Genomic DNA, 23496 nt, shown 5'->3' with positions numbered 1-23496 from the left:
AGGGGCATGTCCTTAAGTGTAGTGTGCCATGCCATATACCATTTATGCTGACATTGGAATCCCGACTGCCGGTGCTCTGACAGGGGGTGAGCGCAAAGAAGCCCCTTGCGGGCTCGCTTCGCTCGCCACAGGTTCTGTTCTCCCTCTATGGGGATCGTGGACCCCCACAAGGGAGAATCGCCCCTGTCAGTTGGGATCCCGACTGTCAGGCATTTAAACAGTTGGGATTCCAATGTCGTAGTCTCGACTGTCAGGCAGTCATCCGGCACTCCCTGGCCTCTACCTGGCATATCAGAATCTGCCTGGCATAACATGTAAAAGGGGACTCTGCCTGGCGAAAAGTGTATATGGGTGCTCTGCCTGGCGCAATGTGTAAATGAGCACTACAGTGCAAGGTGTAATATAAGACGGTAAAATTACATATGTAAGGGGCATGAATTAGGAACAAAAATATTGTGCAATGGGTTGTTTGAGGGAGGGGTGGGGCCCGAACTGGTAACTTGCCTACGGCCCTATGAAGTCATATCCGACTCTGCCCGTGCTGCTCTTGTCTCATATGCTTTACCATGCCACTATAGCTTACTGGGAAGCGGTCATCTATTAGAATGAACTTAGGTCTACAGTCATTAGGTCGACCCCACTAGGTCGACTGGCAGGAAGGTCGACCTGACTTAAGGTCGACATGGGCCAAGGTCGACATGACTTAAGGTCGAATTTGCGTAAAGGTCGACATGAGGAAGGTCGACTGGTCATAAGGTCGACATGGGTTTTTCACTGTTTTTTGAGCTGACATGTGCCGACAGGCGGTATTTCATGCCATACCATCCACTAGGGCGTGGTGGGAGAATAAAATAGTGTGCCGAGCGCAGCGAGGCACCGTGCCCGAAGCATCGCGAGCGAAGCGAGCGATGCGAGGGTCCGATTCTCATTGCCAACTGTGTCCATGTCGACTGTGTTGACATTTAGATAAAAAAACAGTGAAAAACCCATGTCGACCTTATGACCAGTCAACCTTCCTCATGTCGACATTTATGCAAATTCGACCTTAAGTCATGTCGACCTTGGCCCATGTCGACCTTAAGTCAGGTCGACCTTCCTGCCAGTCGACCTAGTGGGGTCGACCTAATGACTGTAGACCTACGTTCATTCTGACAGATGTACCGCTTCCAGCTTACTGTAGGTTTCATTGTCGCACACTCACACACAAACAGACCGCCCGGCTCATCAGCACATTGATTCTCCCGAGGCTCCGCCCAGTTTATATCACTCTCTCACTCTCTCTCTCTCGCTCACCATGAGGGGGCTGGTGAGAGGCGATGGCTCAGATGAGGCAGTTAATTGGTGGGAAGGTCAGCAGCGAGACCAATCACGCGTCACCTCCGCTGACGCGTCACGGGGCCTCTATCGCAGATAAAATGCCGGAAGGGGGCGTGGTTCTGTTCTCTGCTGGAAGACTGCGGCGGGGTCAACAGGTAATCGGGCAGCTGAGGGTGTCAGGGGGCAGGGAGATAGGAGGAGGATACGGGCGGACGTCAGCTGGGGTTTCGTCTCCATCCAACATATGATCCGTGGGAGACAACACCTGAGCGATCTGTGTGCGGTTGTTTCCTTTACAGGGGGAGCTGTTGCGCTGTAGATATAGTGGGACTACAAGGCGCATCCTGCCTGCACCTGTAGCAGTCTTACAGCCAAGTGTACAGCACTTTGCCATGGCTGGTGGCAGCCCAGGATTCTTGCAGCGGTGCCTTGTGTCCTGCTGTAGAGTTCTGGTGCAATGATACTAGCAGCCTCTGCCTGATCGGGAGTGCCGGTGCCTGTAGCTGAAATCTCTGGCCTAGACTAATAACAAAATACAGATATACTATATATATATATATATATATATATATATATATATATATATATATATATATATATATATATATATATATATATATAAAAAAAAAATTCCAGGAGGAGGGCACCTGTGGCATCTGCTATAGCCACAGACAGTGCAAGACAGATCTACTAGTGCATTTGACAGTCACTTTTTCAGTGTTATAATTGCACTATTTTCAAAATATAAAACATACATTTTTATATAGCTTTAAATGACCTGCTTAGGTTTGTGCAGAAGTTGAGGGGCAAAATATTACTTGCCCCAGGTCCTAGATTGAACCTCTACCCCCCACCCCCCCACACCTCCACTACCAAATGATGAGGATTAGTCACTAGCATGGCATTTAAAACTGCATATGTCAAATGGTCAATAGCCTTTTACCAATTTCCCTAGTGAGATATATATATATATATAGATAGATCTGGATCTATCGCTCCATGTTTTGAGAAGTCTATCTGTGTTACCATTTATTGTTCATTTAGGCTGGTATAGCCACATCCAAAAGAAATGTTTTTTTTTAAATGGGTGGATTTAGGTGTAAAGCTGGCCATACATCTACAGATCGATTGTCGGATCTGGCTGGTTGGAACAAAATCCTGGTAATGGATGAGGGCAAATGACAGTTGACCAGTTGCTTTGAAATGCTGGAAAACTGCCAAACTGTCATTCAGATATTACCAGGTTTTTGTTCCAACCAGCCCAATCTGACAATCTGTAGATGTATGGCCACCTTTATCCTATGGGTTAGCTCTGCTCCTCAACTCTATGGGGGGATTTAATGTGTGTTGCACACTGTCTGACACTAGATGGCGCCAGACAGAGCAATTCACATATTGCTCTGTTCGGGCGCGCATAACTGCCTGCGCTGACATTACTGTTATGATGATTCATTGTTTTGGTGGTCTAGTAACTAGTGTTTATATAACAACCGATGAATGATCTGAGCATGTATGAATGGAAATGAGATGCAGTTCTGCTTACTTAAAAGTGCCATTGCCCAAAAGTTTTATGACCCTCTCTAAAGTTCTTACTGACGTCTAGCTTCTGTGTAACACATTTCATGGCAAGCATGGTTCTGATTGGTTTAGCAAGCACAGTATTTGTGGAATTCTGGCAAGCTGTCATTGAACTGCAGGAGATAATGTTTAAATTTGGTGAGTTCAAGGTAACCTGGTGTTAGGTGGGTGTGCAGATGCCTGTGTAACCACTGGCTGCGGCCTGGAGGGGTGTTACAGAGGCCCAGTCAGCTGGAAGCTACACGTCGGCGTTTCCCTACTGTCACTCAGACGTTTCCTTGCTGATGCAATACACAATGTAACTACGTCAGTGAGAGCAAACAAGTCGCTGTATACTCTCCTGTAAGGACTTTTTAGTGATCCGCAGTCTTTCCTCTCTATGCAAGTGAGGTTGGATTAGGGATATCAGAGCTTTCATTTGCAGTGGCTTTAAAGTCTGTTGTATGTATCCTTGTTCTTCACCAGTTTCCCAGTTATAGATAGGGGCTGCTATGGTCCAGCACACTGAGCGTTAATCTCACTTATCAGGCTGTTGGGTGTGAAATGACTTTACAAGCTGATAAACTGAGGTGGATACACAGCAGTAGCAAATCCTGATTGATCGTAGCACGGTTGTTATTACATATTTCACACATGGGGCCCAGTTACAGTAATGTACAGTATACATAGTAATGTCTTAGCCAGTAATAATATTCATTGACCTGAGCTCTCCTTATGACAGCAAGCAAGATCTCCTCTGTGCTGAGTGTAATTCCTGCATGTTTCTATCAGGAGGCTCAGACACTGCAGCTCACCTGAGATTTGGTGTATGTGCCTGCAGAACACCTGACTGTTCCAGTTTAGAGCCCCACAAGTGCTTATCCCTGGAACAGCATCTGCTTGGAAGTCACTGTGTCTTATTGAGTCATTCCATGCTGATAGTGTGGGGGAAGTTCATGGAGTTTAGACACACATGAAGCTTGGTAATGACTTGACTATAACTTGCTGGTTTAAGCTGTACAATGAGTACATTATTCTTGTGGTTACTGCATTACATGAGCAGCTGTGAAACCATTCAATAAATGGATTTCTGCAGATGAGGCCATTTATAAATGACAGGATAGATAGAAACCTTTAGCCTTAAACCAGGGATGGGGAACCTTTGTTCTTCCAGCTGCTGTGTAACTACACATCCCAGAATGCCCTGCTACAATTTTGCTATTTGGTCATGCTAAAACTGTTGCAGGGCATGCTGGAATTTGTAGTTTAACAACTGGAGGGCCGAAGGTTCCCCATCCCTGATTTAAACATGTCTACAGAATGCTGTGTAAATAGCCATGCCATAGTTCTCTTCTGTTGTCCTGTTTCAGACATTGGCAGATCGATGTATTAAGTTTTGGAAAGTGATATACCTGGCAACTTCATAATTGTCCCAACCTGGGGGTCCCACTGAAAGAGGGGTATGAGCTCTGAAACAGGGATGTTTCCTAGGATAACACAGCCTCAAGCTACGCCTCCCAGTTCCTCATTCTCTGGTGAATAGACGCAGTTCACTGCTGCTCTGGGTGACAGGTGGACTCCCAACTGCTCCCACGGTGGTACACTGCATCCTACAGCTGTGATGGTCCCAAAATAACAGTACTGTCACATAAAAATGGGGACAATTAGGAGGTATGAAGTGGTAGTGGAGAGATAAAGTGCCAGCCAATCCACTCCTGTCATGGTACAAACTCTGGTGTACTATAGTGGCACATCTGATACTCGTCTGCTGGAGTGGGGTAGCGAACTTACATCAAGGGTCCGCTCCATTGGGCACTGGCAGGATCGGGCCCTTTCTGCAGGAAGTAACACAGTACAGTAGGGTCTGAGTACTAGAGCGCTCAGGCCCTGCTGCTTATACATGTCTGGAAAAATGGGGCAGCGCCTATTTTTCTGGTGAAAACGGGTGCGGTGTGGGCCCCAGGACTCAAGCCTGTGTGCACTACACCCATTAGAAATAGCTGGAAGCCACAGCACCCAGGTAATGGTGGCTGTGAATGGAGCTGTGACACATGTTAATCGGTTTCTATATAATCCTAATATATGGCACCAGGTCAGCTAAGGATTTTGCAGGTCATGAATTTGTAGTAAAGCTGTTAGAGCCAGGCTTAAGGCTGACTAGTAGTGTGGGCAGTGCTTGGCACAGGTTACAGAATTCGCTGTGCAGTAACTTTCCACATTGCCCAGAGTAGGACTCCGAAAGTGGAGTCCTGCTCACAGTGACGACTCTGACTTGAAAGCTTGTATATTAAAGGCAAGTCTACGCTGAGGGTTTACCAGACTCCATTAGAAATCTTAATATTTAAAAATCTCTTGTTGGAACTTTATCCTAACATTGGTTCTCCTGCTGTGGTTCTGGTTGATACAGTAGGTCCGCAGTCTCTAGGTAGACACTGACAAAAGCTCGACTGGAATCGGATCGGTTTAGTAGCTGCACCAGTCCTCTCCAAGTTGACTTAGAATTTGCATATAAATTGTTACTTTAGAACAGGTGATATAGAGCGGTTTAAAATGTAAACGTTTAACATTTGTGACCTTTAGTATATTGGGAGGCGGTGTCATGGGTAGGTGTTTTTCTACCAATGAGAACTCAGCTAATGAGCCAAGAAGGAATGTTTTTGCTACACCCCCTTGTTATCAGTGTAGTGTTTACCACATATATAATATTTTTTCCAATGAATGCTGATCTTTAAGCCTGCCAGAACTGTCCAAGTTTTAGGAAGTACATTTTGGGTTGTGGTGAGTTACAACTTACTTTTTAACTTGGAATTTTTCGGGAAGCTTCTGATGCTATGGGTTTAAAATCAAATCTTGTTAAGCTGTATACCCCATGGCTATCTGTAGCCAGGCAGCCAGTTGGGGAGCACACAATAATGCAGGAAAGCTTGAGGTCCATGTCTCCTTCCTGTTGAGTTTTAAACTGGTCTAATCTTGGGTCGGCCAATGCTGTACACATTATTATATTTCAAAAAATATCTGAGATTTAAATGCCCTCTACCCAGAATTCCATCTTTACATAGAATAGATTGTAAGCTTGTGAGCTGGGCCCTCCTACCTTTTGACTGTCTGTAAATACCGTTTGTTGTATTACTGTCTCCTTTAGTAAAGCGCAACGGAATATGCTGCAATATATAAGAAACTGTAAATAAATAATTGGCACCAGCAGCTTATGTGATGCTTACACTATGGGACAGGAATTGGAGCTAGTTATGTCAGTGCCCAGACATGCAGCCTCTGACAGAGGGGGGCAAGGGGTACAGTACCCCCTGCGCGCCCCCTCCCCCCCCCCCCCTTAAGATGGCTGTGCATATGGCTCTTCAGTACTTGGTGACACATTATGGGATTGTTAGACACCCATGGGTACATTTACTAAAGTCTAAAAATTAAAAGGTTGTTGCCCTTATTAACCAATCACATTTTCTAGCATTTTCTAGGTTGCAATAGAGAAATTGCAAAGAGAATATAGTTGCTATGGGCAACATCACTTTTTTTTTATACTTTAGTAAACTTATCTCCTAGAATCCCAGCCTGAAGTGCCAGATGCTACTACGTAACACTGAAAACGAGGTCTAATTTGAGCCAGAATGATGTTGAAAGTTGTTTGCCCAGCAGGTTTATCTGCTGAATCTTGGGTGTGCTTTCACGGTGATTGTGTGCAACTGGAGGTGAACGGTTTGGCAGCGGGTCTAATATCTCAGTGGTACCTTGTTGCTGATTGGTTACTGCTGTAGGTGTGCACAGGGGTTTTACGTATCGCCTTTGCATATTTAATGTGTTTGCCTTTCATGTGGTTCTAAGCATAGTCCTCTTTCTTCTCAGGACGTCTAGTAACTATCTACACAGCCACTGCCATGTTTTCCAAACTGATCCAAAAACGCACCCTGGGTGCACTGTGCAGTAACATCAAGGCTTCAATGAGCTCGGCAGGTCCGGCTGCCACAGCCAATCCAGATGAAGAAGGGTTAACCTCAGAATACGTGTTTGAGAGGGAAGCCAGATACGGGGCACATAACTACCACCCGCTTCCTGTGGCACTTGAAAGAGGGAAAGGTTAGTTCTGTAATATACTGCTTTGCTCCCCTGCCACAAAATACAAGCACATTAACAGAAGGGTTATTGTGTATGGTGCCTACACATTACACGGCACTCTACAGATAAGGTTGTCACAATCATTTTGCGTCAGGCTGTGGTGCAGCAGAGCTTACACTTCTATTATGTGCCACAAACATACTAAGCTTAACGTTCTCCGAAATCCATGAATGCACCAGTGTGATTGTGGAGCAGGCGGAGGGGAACCCACGCTGACGTGGGAATTGCATACATAAGCTACAGACTGAGCCCTTGAATTGGTATAATGGGATCATTGTTCCATGAATTACATGGAAGCAATGCTAACCACTGTGGTCCTGATTCTAGAAGTGGAACACTGCACTGCACCAAGGGCAAAGGCATGGTAACTGTAGGGTAGATTTATTAAGCTTGGTGAAGTGATAAAGTGACTTTTTTTTTTTTTTTATCACCAGCCAATAATCTCCTAACTGTGAAGTTACAGGCTTGGTTTGAAAAATGAAAGGTAGGAGCTGATTGGCCGGTGATTAAAAAAAAAAAGACACTTTATCACTTCACCAAGCTTAATAAATCTACCCCTTAGTTCTTTCTGTCCTGAGTACAGTAATTTATCTAGTGGGGGAGAACGATGTGGAGGTGTATGTTCTTTCTGATTAGTATGTAAGCTGAAGAGGGAAGCGCACTGGACAGAGTTGAGCCACCACTTTATGGCATTAAATCCCTATATTTGCCTTTCCTTCCTAGGTGTCCATGTGTGGGATGTGGAAGGCAGGAGATACTATGACTTCCTGAGTGCTTACAGCGCTGTGAACCAGGGGCACTGTCACCCCAAGATCATCGAAGCCTTGAAGTCTCAGGCTGACAGGCTGACTCTCACCTCCAGGGCTTTCTACAATGACATACTCGGGGAATATGAGGAGTACATCACAAAACTGTTCAATTATAACAAAGTATTGCCCATGAACACAGGTAAGAAAGCAGCAGGAACTAAATGATATATTTCTGCCTCGCAAAGCGACCGTACATTCTACAGTATCCAGATCAAGTATTGGGGGCCGTACGTAATTCAGACACCCAAACCATTCCATACTGGTAACCTTGCCGACGTCACCAGACAAAGGGGGGCTTCGATCGAGGTGCACAATAGACAATATTTTATGGGATTGTCATCAGTGTGAAAGTGGCTGCTGTATGCTGATGTCAGCTACTTAGGCGGTCATATACTGCAACAGCATCTTCCATAGGGCTGTTGTAACCTTTGAGGGACGCCAATATGTACCACAGCTCTTGCGGACATGGACAGTGGGCATCTCAGTCCTTGCACTGCACACTGTACAGTTCTCCAAAGTTCTAGGACAGGGACTGAGCACTAGGCGGTGCGTGGGTCTCAATGAAAATTCATCAGCAGCCATTTTCCTGGCATTTTTCACAGTAGGGAAAATCGGTGGGAAAATAGCGCAGTGGCCATTTTTTTTTTTTTTTTTTTCTGGAAACCTGTGCACCATTTAGTTCGGTCAGTGCCTGCTAGAGAAATGTAGGTGGCATTGACTGGACCCAGGCTCATTCCTCCCCTAATATACTGCTTATAGGCCAGTAGCAATGGAAGCTCTGGTATCATGCGGGCAATAGCAACTACTACTTAATGTAGTCTTTCTAGTTGATGCTGGAAAACAGAACCATCAGAGACAAAAGGACCAAGTGTTGTGGAAATGTTGAGTACGATGTTACTGCAGATTATGTAACTACTTCCCTGTCTGTTCAGGTGTTGAAGGTGGAGAAACCGCATGTAAGCTGGCCCGGAAGTGGGCGTACACTGTGAAGGGAGTTCCCAAGTACAAGGCCCAGATTATCTTTGCAGGTAAGTTGCAAATACTGTACTTGACCGGACTGTAGCCCAGATTCAGTTTAACCACACATCAATTACATCCTGCCTGTTCTCTGAATTGTGTATGCAATACACTGGGGGTGAAGAATCAGTCGCTTGTCTCTGTTTGTATTAAATACCAGCCCCTAAACATTGGTGCCTGGACAGTATATTGATGGCAGAAGTGAAGATAGTAGGAACTCTGGGACAGATGTATTCAGCATGTGAAGAGAAAAAGGAGATAAAGTAGGTGATAACCAGCAAATCAGCTTTGTTTGAAAAATGACAGTTAGGATTTGGTTGGCTGATCACCTGCCACTTTATCTCTTCACCAGGCTTAATACATCTGTCCCAATAATTGTTTAGAGTCAGATGCCAGTTGGTGTTTCCTTAAATGCAACAGTTGGTTCTGCGCATGTGTAGATCACTGACTGCACGCTATAGATAACTGCAAACCTGTCAACTTTGTCATAATTACCCTCTGTACCATCATAATGCCTCTACCACTCTGTCCTTTGTGTATATGTCTAGTTTAACACCAGGCATATCCTGCAGGATCAAGTCAATGCCCCCCACAACTTTACATGTGCACCCAGTTGTTTCATTGTGGGTTTTTACATTTGTTATGGCTGTTTGCATCTGATGTTAACTGGGTCAAAACATGCAACGTGATCACACGACCATGGGTTGGGGGTATGGTTAACCCCCTCTTCCCAAGGCTGCACTCTATTAAGTTTGACATGTGCAACCTTTTTAATCCTGTAGTTTCTGTTGGGCAGAAGAGGTGCAATATTAATCTTGTATGTTACTTATCGGTTCAGTTACCAGGTGGACTAGAAGCGGTCTTGTAGCCCACTAATTAGTCCGGAACTAAGTGCTATTGACTCGGAATAATCATGAACTGTGATAGCTTGCTAGATTTCTATCCTAAATCATGAGGTCCTGTAGGCCATTGGTCACTCTGGACTCATACTCATAATTCTTCAAACACTCCATCTGCTGATAATCTACAGAAGTGATCATAGATTAGTCTGTGGGGGCCAGATGTATCAGGGCTGGAATTGTCTTGTCAAAGCTTCTAGCCTACGTGACTACCATAGAGTCCCCAGCTTGTACGCGCTGCTGTATGTGACTACTATTGGCCACATGCAATTAGACACTATGAAATTGTTTACATATTAGATTCCATCTGTGAGGCCTCCCGTAATTAGAGTATGTACTGAGCATGACAAGTGTCATTGAGACTTGTGGGCTCCTAAGCAACATGTAATAAGGGTCTAGTGTTTGTGATGTGCTTCAGCTAACTTGCATATACTGACAGATGCTCAATTAGTTCAGTGATAGCACTCAGGGGCTCAACACCTGTATGTGACTACTCTATTTGCCACGTGCAATTAGACACTGCGTCTTCTGAAATGGTTTACATATTAGATTGCATCTGTGAGGCCTCCTATAATTAGTATGTACTAACCATGACAGAAGTGCTACTGAGACTTGTGGGCTCCTTAGCAACATGTAGTAAGGGTCTAGTGTTTGTGGTGTGCTGCAGCTAACCAGCCGCGTGTGATAAATACTTGTGGGGCTTTCACAGGGTAAAATCCAAAGAAGCTGCAGCCTGCTGCTAATGTACTTTCACTTGACACACGATCATTTGTGCTGTTAAGATTTGGCTATTCTTCAGTAAGCAGTTTTCCATGTGGTGGTAGGGGTTGCTGAACATTGTAAACTGAATATCCATGACCGTAGTACTTGGTTCTCAGGTTGCTACAGAGTAGTGTAATAGCTGCCTTGTAGGGTTGGCCATCGTTGCGATTGCCATCGATGGAAATAATGCAACTGGCAATCGATAGTGTAAAACTATGCAATAGATGACCATCAATATTTTTACTTATCGATGGCCATCCCTTTTGTTTGACTGATTGGCCTTTGGACCAATCAACACAGGGGTGGAGCTTCATGGTTGTTAAGGGTGGAGCTATGCTCCGTGTTCCAAAACTTTGGCAACCCCCCCCCCCCCCACCCACAAAAGCAAAATGATTTTGAAGTGCCATCAATGGCAAAAGGTTTCACCATCGGCCATAAACCATCGACTATTTTGAATAGTCGATGGCCATCCCTACTGCCTTAACATTGTTTGGTTATTGTCTAAGAAATTGGCTTTTGTGCACTGGCTCATTCTGTGTCTGGTATAAGCTCAGACTAGTTAAATGAAGGGGTGTTTCCTAGATACTCCCCTCTTGTCAAGTGGATCAAATGATGGCAATAGCAATGGTCTCAAATCATACAGGTATTTAAGGGACAGAGCGGAACTGCTGCACGTGCCCAGTGGTGGCAGCTTCTACCACTTGCCATGTGTGGACTGGAGTCCTGAATCCATGCACTGGACCAGAGAGTAGCTACCAGGAAGAAGAGACAGGAGCCTTACCATAAGTTGGGATAATGTGAACTTAAATGCTATACAGATTCTATTATGTTTAACCTTTTCATGGCCACTTAATATTTAAATGTTTGATAGTCTATACCAGTAGTTCTCAAACTCTGTCCTCGGGACCCCACACAGTTCACGTTTTCCAGGTCACCCAACAGGTGAACTCATTACTGACTGACTCATTTTAAAAGATGCTCAGGTGCAGCTAACTTCACTTGAGAACTGCAATACATGCACTTTGTGGAGTACTGGAGACCGAATATGAGAACCTGTGCTATAGACAATCTGTAGTCTTGGATATTGACACTGTTCCGTACAGTATATAAAAAGGCCAATGTGTACATTAATGTTCATGGTCGTTACAAGGTTCTTCTACTGCTCCCCCAGATTCCCACACTTGCTCCAGTGTTCTGCATGGTGGGAGATTGTGGATTGCATGTGGGAACGCCTCTCTAGAAAGCCTGCGTTTGCCACTGCGACTGTCATTCTGTCATGAGCTGTAGATATACCGGCACATTAACTTGTTCTCAACGTTGTGCCATTAATTTTCATACTGGACTCTGTGACTTCTGTTCTTTCTCTTAGCCGGTAACTTCTGGGGACGGACCATGGCTGCCATATCCAGCTCCACAGATCCTTCCAGTTACGAGGGATTCGGACCATTTATGCCTGGATTTAAAATCATTCCATATAACGACCTACCTGCTCTGGAGGTAAGTCGCCTGTCTCCAGTGTGCTCTTTTCTGTTTGTAGGGTGTCTATCAATTGATCACAAACCTCCTCCTATTGGTGGGAAATGTGTCCTGAAAAGATGTATTCAGGAACCCTAGTTACAGCAGCTGCAAGGATCACAATGACCTTTCTTTATCTCTTTGGCAGACTGTAATGTGTCCTAATGGGCAGTTTTTATCTTGCCTTCATGGTTGGTGAGCATTGGGTAAATATGGCCTTTAGTCACTCACTATCCGGCGTCCTGTCAGCAGAATAGTTCCTGCGTCAGACTCCAGGCTGCCCCACTTATGTAATGCGTGCTTCTTTCTGGACTAGACCATAAAGTCCATTTACATTTTTTTTATTTTGCCTTTTAAAAACCTTTCTCTGCTCTGTCCAGCTGATAACAGTGGAACCCTTCTCTGCTCTGTCCAGCTGATAACAGTGGAACCCTTCTCTGCTCTGTCCAGCTGATAACAGTGGAACCCTTCTCTAGTTTGGCCAAGTTTAATCTGAGTTTATAGTGTGAATTTCTCACTGCCACCAATCAGCCGTGACCTCTGTTCGTGGCTATCGCTATGTTTGGTCATCGGCAGCAAGCACTTGAGATCTGAGCTGCTGTGTCTGACCCCACAGCTGGATCTGACCAAGTTTAGGTCCCCACATTTTAAAGATAGTGGTTTTTAGCAATAACACCAAACCTCTATACCTCAAGAGACTTAAAGGTGCCAGTACGTTATAACACTTCTCCCCTCAGAAGTCTCATCCAATCCCCTGTAATAAATCGCATGTGGTACTTCATGTGGCTTATCGCATGCGGTCCCCTTTCGCTGACGTTGGGGGTCACGTATGATCTCTAGTTCTGATCCAATGCGCAAGGGACCTCAGATCGGATGTCACACACATTCTGGTCACCAATTTCACCCGCCAGAATCTGTTGAAAGCACACACACTACACAGGCTTAACTAACCCTCCCAGGAATCTGATCTGCCAATTTACACTCTGTTCACTTCAGATAGATCTGATCTATCTGATGCAGACAGAAGTGCGAAAAGTCTCCCACTTAGCTCCTATGAGATACTTGTTTAATGCCTGCCAAAAAGCTGTCCCAACAGCTACTTGCTTGCAGCATATGCTCACTGGCTGGTGAGTTGTAGAACACCAGTCTGCTGAAGCTCCAGTTGGTGTACATGTAACAGTGAGTACAGCTGTACTGGTTATATATCCCTGAACAGTCAACTTTGGTCATGTAACTGGGCTGTTAAGTTTACATTATCTGCATGTGTGACTGCAGAATCGGCGTATGGCTGTGGACTGTTGGCAAAGTCATGCTCTTCTGTGAGTCCAGCAAACTGTATTGATACCTGACATTCCTCTTGTTTTCTCATTAGAGAGCACTGCAAGACCCCAACGTGGCTGCATTTATGGTTGAACCGATTCAGGGTGAGGCTGGTGTTCTTGTCCCTGACGAAGGCTACCTGACTGAAGTGAAGCGACTGTGCACTGCGCACAATGTAGGTGGACCTTTACTTCTATACAGGATGAACCCTCCACTTACCGCAGAGAATGTAATGGTTGTGTCTTTGCAGGTTCTGTTCATTGCCGATGAGGTGCAGACTGGATTGGCCAGAACTGGGAAGATGCTGGCAGTAGATTATGAGAATGTTCACCCAGATATTGTGGTGCTGGGAAAAGCCCTGTCCGGAGGAGTGTACCCTGTAAGTGTGTGTGTGTGTGTGTCTGTCTACAAAACACTGCCATCTGGTGGCAGTGAGTGAAACTACATCTTTCTCTCACACATGCACAAACACAGAGGCAGTCTCAATGTAGCAGACTAGCTTTCGAAGCATTTGCATTGAGCTTGGTTACTAGTATATTAATATATGCCTCGTGCAGCATTGGGACCAGACAAAACATTCTAGTTTGCTGCAACTTTTATATAGATCAGAGGCATGGACGTGCGGTGAGGTAAATGGCTCAAGAGCCCCTAGAAAGTACCAGAGCCAGATATGCACACAATATGAGCCATGGGGTACATACCAGAATTATACACATGTGCAGCAGTGTGTACTGCTGGAGATTCACTGAGTTTTGATAAGAGATGTGCAGAAAAGGTAGCCAGGTGAGGCACTGCCTCACCTGCCATAGACTTTTTACTCCAGCGATTTAGACTATAAAAATGATTAGAATAATAAAAATAAGATTTTTTTTTTTATAAATTATTTTTATTTTTTACATACTTTATCAATTCAAAATACCGACATATGCGCAAGTATGACAGGAAAGGTGGTGCCTCACCTGCCTCACCCCACCGCACGCCACTCGGTTCTCATGGGTCTAATTTCCCCAACAGGTCATGTTTTAAGGATTTCTGCCTCAGGATGCAGGTTGGTTGATTACCGACCCAGCAATATTCTATAAATCACCAGTGTATGATTAAAGAAATTCAGAAAACATGGCCTGTTGGACTACTTGAGGACCGGCATTAAGATCCTGATATAAATGAAGCAAATACTTCCCACTTTATCTGGCTTCCTACCTTACTGTTGTGAATGATTTACTTTTTAGCCTTCGTAACGATGAGCAGATAAGCTGTGTGGTTCTCCTTTTTATACAAAAAGTATTCATAAGTCTTGGAAGTTCCTGATGGCTTGATGGGGATAGCTGGAATAGTGTGAATGTAGTTGGAGCAATGATATCTACCCTGGATGTAGATAATGGCGTAGATTGTGTTGCATATTAACCATTTGATGTTTGCCCAGGTCTCTGCTGTTCTCTGTGATGATGAAGTGATGCTCACCATTAAGCCAGGAGAACATGGCTCCACATACGGTGGCAATCCCCTGGCCTGCCGTGTGGCAATAGCCGCCCTAGAGGTAGGGACTCATTCACTTGTCACTCATTTGTGACCAATTTTCTCATTCGTTTGGGGCAGGTGTGATCCTTTGAAGATCAGTTCCTTGAGTAATCGATGGCTTATGGTGTAACTTGTTTCCAGGTCCTAGAAGAGGAGAACTTGGCAGAGAACGCCATGGTTATGGGGGAGCTGCTGAGAGCAGAGCTCATGAGGAGTCCCTCGGACATAGTTACTGCGGTCAGAGGGAAAGGGCTGCTGAACGCCATCGTCATTAAGCAAACACAAGGTAATCTGCTGTAGAATACGAAGCATTGACTTATGCACATTCTTAAAGAATCCATAAAAAACCTGACATGTTGGTGGAACTTGACAATTGCTGTTGAAAACCCCTTCCCCCAGTCTATGCCAGTCACTGTTCTGCTGGGATACAGCTTTTACGTGGACCCATACCCTGTACACTATGCCCCCTTGGTATGATATATTGGGCTGTGATGGAAAGTCACACCTCTGTTGCTCCTCCCTCTGGAGGCAAGCCTAGCACTTGGCCAGCTGCACATTATAGCAACAGTGACCATGTTCCACTCTAACTTCCTGGCCACCTGTGGGCAGGGGCTGGCTGGCAACTTTCATCCTGGGGGGGCAACACAAGCAAGTGGCCCATCGCCATCGTTTCACCTCCCTACCCTCTCCCCTCTAGTATGCAGCAAGCATTAAACAATCCTTCCCCACCACACACCTACACCAGAAAAGGGGACAGTGCGCGCCGAAGGCTCGCTGCAAAAATTTACACATAATGCCACACATCGTAATGCCCATTACACATAATGCCAACACCGTAATGCCCATTACACATAATGCCAACACCGTAATGCCCATCAAACATAATGCCAACACCGTAATGCTCATTACACAAAGCCATCACTAATGCCCAAACATAATGCCAACACCATAATGCCCATTAAACATAATGCCAACACCATAATGCCCATTACACATGCCGTCACACCGTAATACCAATTAAATATGTCACACACTGTAATGGCCATTACACATAATGCCAACATCGTAATGCCCATTAAACATAATGCCACACACCATAATGCCCATTAAACATAATGCCACACACCGTAATGCCAATTAAATATAATGCCACACACCGTAATGCCCATTACACATAATGCCAATACCATAATGCCCATTACACATAATGCCAACACCGTAATGCCCATTACACATAATGCCAACACCGCAATGCCCATTACACATAATGCCAATTAAATATAATGCCACACACTGTAATGCCCACTACACATTCCAACAACATAAGGCCCATAAAACATAATGCCACACACTGTAATACCCAGTACACATAATGCCAATACCATAATGCCCATTAAATATAATAATGCCTATTACATATTATACTATATAACTGCTGCTTACCTACATGCTCATTATCAGAGGAATGTCACTTGTTGCCAGGGGTTTCATTTCTGCCATGGGGAGTGATATTTCTTGCCAGGGGGAGCCAGGGTACATGCTCGTCGCCAAAGGGTTCCATTTGAATAGCGCGCCAGCGCTACCTGAATCCGCACTTCCGGGTAGCGCTGGCATCGCTGTTCTCTTCTGACAGACACTAGAGGTATGGCAGTACCTCTAGTGTCGGTCTCCTCTAAGGCGGCGGCCATTTTTGGAGAGGCCGTCGCCTTAGGCTACTCTGCTTACATTCATGCGGCCGGGGTTTGCTGGACATGGAGGCGGCCGGCGGCTGCGGAGGGGACGGCTGCGGCAGCGTGTGCAAGATGCACACAGCCGGCCCAGCCAGTAAATAGTCAGACCGGCCTGGGGGCATGTGGCACCCTGCCCCCCGGCCCAGCCCGCCCCTGCCTGTTGGGACTCCACAGCCCATGGATGGGACGGTGCTAGAAATATATATGTGCTCTATGACTAATAGTCTTACAAACTACCATTCAGCATTCCATTGACAGTTGGTTAGCAGAGCTGTGTATGTCAGACAAATGCCCTATGTATAGTAGGTACCCTAATAATGAATGGAATTCTGAGCCTTGATCTCCAGGATTTCTGTATACAAAGCAACCACATAATCCTCTGACAAGTGACCACACTGTAAGGCTAAACCCTCATTTGCATAGTGCTGACACCACCGCTAGCGGTCTAGCACAGTGACTCTCAAAGGAGGTCCTCGAGGCACCCATACAGTCCTGTTTTAAAGACCTATATGCTTGTCCATAGATTAAATCAAAATAAAGGAGGTACTAATTAAATTGCCTGTGCTCAATCATGGATTGTCTTAAAACCAGGTAGTTAGGATGCCTTACACTGCATTTAAGAACTATTCCAGGTCTGGTCATCCTGTGGCTCTCCAGCTGTTGTAAAACTACAAGTCCCAGAATGCACTGCAACCAGTCGCGTAACTATACATTTTGCTACCCCTGCCAAAATAGTATCTGCCTCCCCCCCCCCCCCCCCCCATAATGTGCTGCTTACACATTACACCATAATTTCACTTACACTGTACGCCACACACCGTAATGCCACTTACACTATACTCCACACAATGTAATGCCACTTACACTGTACACCACACACAATAATGCCACCTACCCTGTACACCACACACGGTAATGCCACCTACCCTGTACGCCACCTACCCTGTACGCCACACACGGTAATGCCACCTACCCTGTACGCCACACACGGTAATGCCACCTACCCTGTACGCCACACACGGTAATGCCACCTACCCTGTACGCCACACACGGTAATGCCACTTACCCTGTACGCCACACACGGTAATGCCACTTACCCTGTACGCCACACACGGTAATGCTACTTACCCTGTACGTCACACATAATACCACTTACACTGTACAGCACACACTGTACTGTGCCTTACACTGTACTCCACACACCATAATGCCACTTACCCTGTACGCCACACACGGTAATGCCACCTTCCCTGTACACCAAGCAAGGGTGCAGACAGTGGAGAATTTTGAGGCTCTTCCACTGTCTGCAGGTCCTGGCGCTATTCAAAAATAAATAGATAAAATTTATAATAGATTAGAATTCATCAATCCGCTGCTGCAGGTGGTTGAATCTGCTGAGAACTCACATTAGAGGCAGAAGAAAGCTTAAAGAATAAAGACTATGCACTGCTGAGTGGATGTTTTAATTTGTGTGAACCTCACTGAGTAAAATTAACACTGGACACACTGAGTTTGATATACTTTATATAAAAAACATGTAGTTAATATCACACAACAAAATACGGGTACATAAAAAAAAGAAAATATTAAATTAATTAGAGCATGCCAAATGGCGTTGATATGACAATTGGGATTAGTGGTTAGTATGGGGATCTCCGTGCAGGTCAGGATAATGGTTCGTAAAGGGTTAATTCCAGTCACTGGTAAAGCAGTGTTTTGTAAGACTGTAAAGACTAAGCACAGCTTGTCCCCCATCCACTGGGACCGGATCCATTTGGTCCCCTCATCTGAGGACGCTCACCACTTTCACTATCGGAGGACAGCAGAACGGAGGAGCTGTAGCAGGAGATCTGGGGGCGGAGCAACACCTACAGGAGGAAATGCAGAGAGGAAGCTTCTGAGCTGCAGCCTGCTGTGTTATCTGAGGGGAGGGAAGACCGGCCAGGGGGAACAAGCTGGAGCACTTTCTCCTCCCCTGCTGTAGCTTGCTGCTGCCTGTCAGCTGTTTGACAGGAGCAGCAGGGAGAGTGCTTGTCCCGGCTGCTGCCTTCCTGCACTGCAGAGCGTGCTGAGCAACCAGCACAAACTCTGTGCAGACCTTTTCTTCTCCGTATGCCCAGCAGACCCCACAGGCCCTGGCTCCTCCAAGCAATGGCGGGGTCTGCCACAGCATAGCTACGCCACTGACTGCAACAGTTTTGCAATTATGGAATGCTAGAAGTATGGCAAAGCATACTGGGATGTGTTTTTTCATAACATCTGGAGAGAGCCAGTTTGGCCAGGCCTGCACTAGTCAAACACCTAATCAGATGAACATCCCGTAGAGAAGAACTCCTCAGTCATGAGGGACATACATGTTCCAAACGTGAATCCTGTAGTTTGACCATTTTCCTCTATTGATTCCACATTGGTATCCTCCATTGTCTGGAAACTTCTCACTAGCTGTCGCTGCACAAAGACTGGTTGGTGGTTTTTAGAAATAGGGGCGTGTCACTCCAGTTTGATTGGCTGGGCCAAGGACTGCGCAAAGAGGCCGTTTTCTTGGCCGTGCAAGACTGAGTAAGTAGACTACTTGGGCTGCAGTCAGAGGGACACTGACCAAAGGTCACCAGGTTCCCCTCATTGCAGTTCGATGAGGTTGTAAAGGCAGGGGTGGTATGCATCTCCTCCTGCCGTTGCATTGCTTAAGGATCACACACAATAAGCTGTTTTGAGCAATCCAAGCTGAATCAGGCCTGATATCAGGGTTTTTAAGAATACGTTTTTATTTTTCTGGTTCAACGGTGTATAGTTGAAGCTTTTGCTGTATACCATTAGGATGTATTTTAGGACTAGCAATGTAGGTTAAGGTGTTTTTTTTTTTTTTTTTTGAACTTGCTGCTATAGATGATGGAGGACCGCTTTGAATAGTACATTTTGTTTCAATAAACCTTGAAGACCACATGGGACAGACCCCAAATAGCTGTGAACGACAGATGTGTCCTCGCGCATAGTTTCTGTAGTCACACCAAACGGACCTTCTTTGCATGCCAGGTCCTATGAGATTCTTCTGGTGGTGGGTGGCATTCTTGAAATTTTTACTATGAAAATGCATCTGGGTATCAATGCACATGCTGATTGGTGTTTTATTCACATTGTGCCAAATAATTTTTAGCCAAAAGATGCTAGAGTTGCATTGGACCTGCTGCTGCTGGCCATATTAAGGCTAGATTTGGAGGAAACCTCTGTAGGTTCAGTATGATCTACCTACAGTCAAAATCCGAAAGGCGTGATTTTTTTGTTTTTGTGTGGTCTGTTGCCATGTGCACTTAAGTGTACCGCATCCCTTCGTATGTCTCTCCGCACTCGCCATGCTTCAGGCGCAATGCCTCACTGTGCTTGGCACTATTTTATTTTGCCACCACGCCGTAGTGGATGGTAGGGCCTGAAAAACCACCTGTCTGCTCCAAAAAAGTGTAAAAACTCATGCCAACCTTTTGATTGTCGACCTAATGCTTGTGTCAACCTTACACATGTCCTACTATTTCAGGTGTCTACCTTCAGTGGTCGACCCAATGACTGTATACCGGTATTGTACTGTATATGCTGAAATGTAGAAAACTCATGTAAACAAAAACAATAGTACAAAAGGTATTTGCATAACTTCAATCGCAAAACCATGCCAAACTATACACCTCAAAGCTTGAGCTATTATGTTTAATATTAAAAAGGAGGAGCATCTTTTTCTAAGGTAGTCCGATTTATACCATGTGGTTAGTTGGACTTCTTTCCGTGTATGTGCTTTAGTAGCAATTGTTTGTAGTGATTGTTTATTTCTAACTTTTTTTTTTTTTATATACACAACTATATATTGCTTCACAGATATGAGGTTTGCCAGTGGCTAGAACTGTTGGTTTCCTTACTACTTTGCATTAAAGGTCTTTAGCAAGAAAGTGACGCTCCTGTTGACACACAAGATGTTCCGGAATGTAACGCTAAACTGATGTCTTTTCTTTCGCATTTTCAGAATGCGACGCTTGGAAGGTGTGTCTCCGACTTCGCGATAATGGACTTCTAGCCAAACCCACTCACGGAGATATAATCAGACTGGCCCCGCCTCTAACCATCAATGAGTCTGAGATGCAGGAGTGCGTTGAAATCATCCACAAGACCCTACGGTCATTCTGAGCAGATCTCCAGAGGTTGGGCTTCCTCATGTTGGCGTGCTTTCAGGGACGTGGAATACTCTTAAGTGATTAGAGTGTCTTCAATTGGGCCACTGGATTTGGTCTTCGAAAAGATGGGGAACATAAGCTGGTCATCATCCCTGTATTGTAATTTATCAATTGGACTGGAAGGTTTTTGTGATGGGTAATGATCCAGCTTCCCCGAGCAATGGCGTAAACCCTCTCTGTGCTAATACTTGGTGTTAAGTGTAATATGCTGTATGTATTATGGTAGTAAAGGTAGATATTATTATTTAATATATTTCTAGTGATATTCTGCTTACTGTAAAGAGGTTAATAAAATAGTTTGTACTTGGTATCTGTCTGTTTCAAATGCCGTTGTTGTATCATGCATGGGTACTGTATGTTCTGGCATGGTGATGGGTGTAGTAATACTGTATGCCAGTCTTGCATGCCTTCATCGCCGTGCAATGTTGGGTTCTTCACTCTGCAAATAGCAAGGTGCAGATATCTGTGGTGCAAGTGGTCCATGCAGCAATGATACATGGTGGTGCACAATTGACTTAGTATGCTGCAATGGAATGTCAAAATGACTTGTCTAATGTGCGAATGTTTACCACGTGCTCACCTTGCTACATGCTGCACCGGGTTTTCATGGCAAACTGTTACACAATGTCATACAACATGCTCCGTTGCACATTTCTTTGTGTATTTTTGCATTATTTTTTTTATTGCTCCAACATCACAACTTCTAGTCCTTCTTAACTTAACCCTAATGAGACTCCTGCATTCCAGCTTTTGTCAACATCTTCAGAATGTTACCAATCTATAAGCTGAAGTGCCACCACTGTTAAGATTGGACACTAGGGGAGGGTCTAGGCCAGTGGTTCCCAAACTTTTTTTGAATCACCGCTCCCTATAGTATCATATTTTGTCGTGGCACCCGTAGGGCAAAAAAATGTTATGGAGTAATTTAGAAAAATATATTAAATTAAGTAAATTGTGTTTGTCATCCTTAGGGTCAGTTGTGTGGTGAGTGACAGGATTTGCTTCTGTTTGTCCATATATTTGTGATTGGGAGCCCCCCACATTGACTATAAATTTTGAATAGGTACTGGATCACCAAGCCAGGGTGCCACGGTACAGTTTGGGAACTGGTTGAGGCATTAGAGGGAGGTTATCCACTGCTCTGCCAGACACTGAAGTTGTGCTGGAGCAGTTTGATGTTGGGTTGACGTGTCCTCTGTCAATGTCAAGTGAAGCTGTTGCATGTTGAAATAACTGTTGGCCTAACACAGGTATGTCCAAACTGTGGCCCTCCAGCTCTTTGTGAAAATACACATCCCAACATGCCTTCCCATTCCCTAATAACAAAACTGTGGCAAGGCGTCATGGGACTTGTTGTTTCACAACAGATGGAGGGCCATAGTTTGGACATGCCTGGCCTAACCTATAACACACACCACCCAACTACTAGATGATTGGGAAGATGAGATCGAAAAATAGAGGCTATACACTTTCAATTCCAACAGTAGAAGGGTGAAACAGACCAGAAGGGAATACTGTCAATATGCTGCTGTTACGAGAAAGCTGCTGATATTTATCATAAAGTGTGTACCACAGATATCGGGACTTTCCTCTAGCTGAGTAATTGACCATATAGCTGCTCTTCTCAAATCATCATAGTGTACCTAGCTTTAGCCATAGATGAGCCTTTGCTATACTCAGTCTTTGGTTGGATGGAGCCTGGCAGATTGTCAACCAACTGTGTCTGAGTGACAACTACATCTAGGGGACCTAGGTTTCATCATGGTCCTCGTCCTTTGAGTACAATTCTTGTCCTATAAGTGCCGGCACACCTCTTGGGGTTGGTAACAAAAGAACAGACCAGCCTGAAGAATCGAGAATGAACAGGATTCCTTTGCAAAGTCTGTGACGTGTTTATTTCTCTGGATACAGACACCCGACAACCTAACCACAAGATGCTGTGGGAAAGAATGGTGGACAGGGCTTCTTCCCTTGACAGTTATATACCTTTTCCCAATAGCTGAATTGGCCACATTCAAAAAGGGAATACACGTATAAGGGAACACGCTAACTAACCATTTAAAAATACATAGACGTATATAGATTATTGACAAGTCTCTTGTAGGTTTTCTCTTCCAGTCCGCTGAGGTAATGTTTCCACTGTCGCAGTGCAATGTATACTGGGATATCTTTGGATCGCCATATGACTTCTGACAGGAATAGAACAATGTCCTTGCTGGTTTTTAAAAATAAATGTTTTTACACTGATGCAACAATTAATATAATCGAAATCCATTTTATCAAGCCCAAGTACCTAGATCAGGGATGGGGCACCTTCAGCTGGTGAACTACACATCCCAGCATGCCTGGCAGCTTTTTTGCTATTTGGCCGTGCTAACTGTAGCAGAGCATGCTGGGATGTTAGTTCAACAGCTGGAGGGCCGAAGGTTCCTCATCCCTGAACTAGATGAAAAGTACACTCTGATAATAAAGATGCATTACTGGTCACCTGCTCAGCTCTGGGACCGATGGACGCATACCTTTTTCAGACTTGGGTCTGTGATCTCTGGGGCCCCTCCACTGAATGTTTTAACGGTCCTTCCAAAAGACAGTGGCACAGCTTTGCTATGGCTCTCTTCTATCTTAAAAATGTATTTCGGTCTTTCCAACAGAACATGCATCCCAGGTCTTCTACACCTTCTCCAGGCAGGGGCCTGACATCACATGATGT

General features: G+C 44.9%; 1 protein-coding gene across 1 annotated transcript; it reads left to right on the top strand.

The window, feature by feature from the left end:
* Positions 1–1319: 1319 nt before the first annotated feature.
* On the top strand, positions 1320–21094 carry OAT (ornithine aminotransferase). Its single transcript, XM_083149433.1, has 10 exons — positions 1320–1472; positions 6733–6963; positions 7726–7950; positions 8744–8839; positions 11859–11986; positions 13377–13499; positions 13575–13703; positions 14748–14861; positions 14984–15128; positions 20579–21094. Exons 2-10 carry the CDS (start codon positions 6765–6767, stop codon positions 20737–20739), a joined length of 1320 nt encoding a protein of 439 aa, XP_083005559.1. The 5' UTR covers positions 1320–1472; positions 6733–6764; the 3' UTR covers positions 20740–21094.
* The last annotated feature ends 2402 nt before the right edge of the window (positions 21095–23496 follow it).

This window comes from Crinia signifera, chromosome 6 (assembly GCF_055691185.1).
Source record: "Crinia signifera chromosome 6, ASM5569118v1, whole genome shotgun sequence".
NCBI classification, from domain to species: Eukaryota; Metazoa; Chordata; class Amphibia; order Anura; family Myobatrachidae; genus Crinia; species Crinia signifera.
The sequence above is the reverse complement of the archived record's forward strand: the minus strand, read 5'-3'. Positions and strand labels throughout refer to the sequence as shown.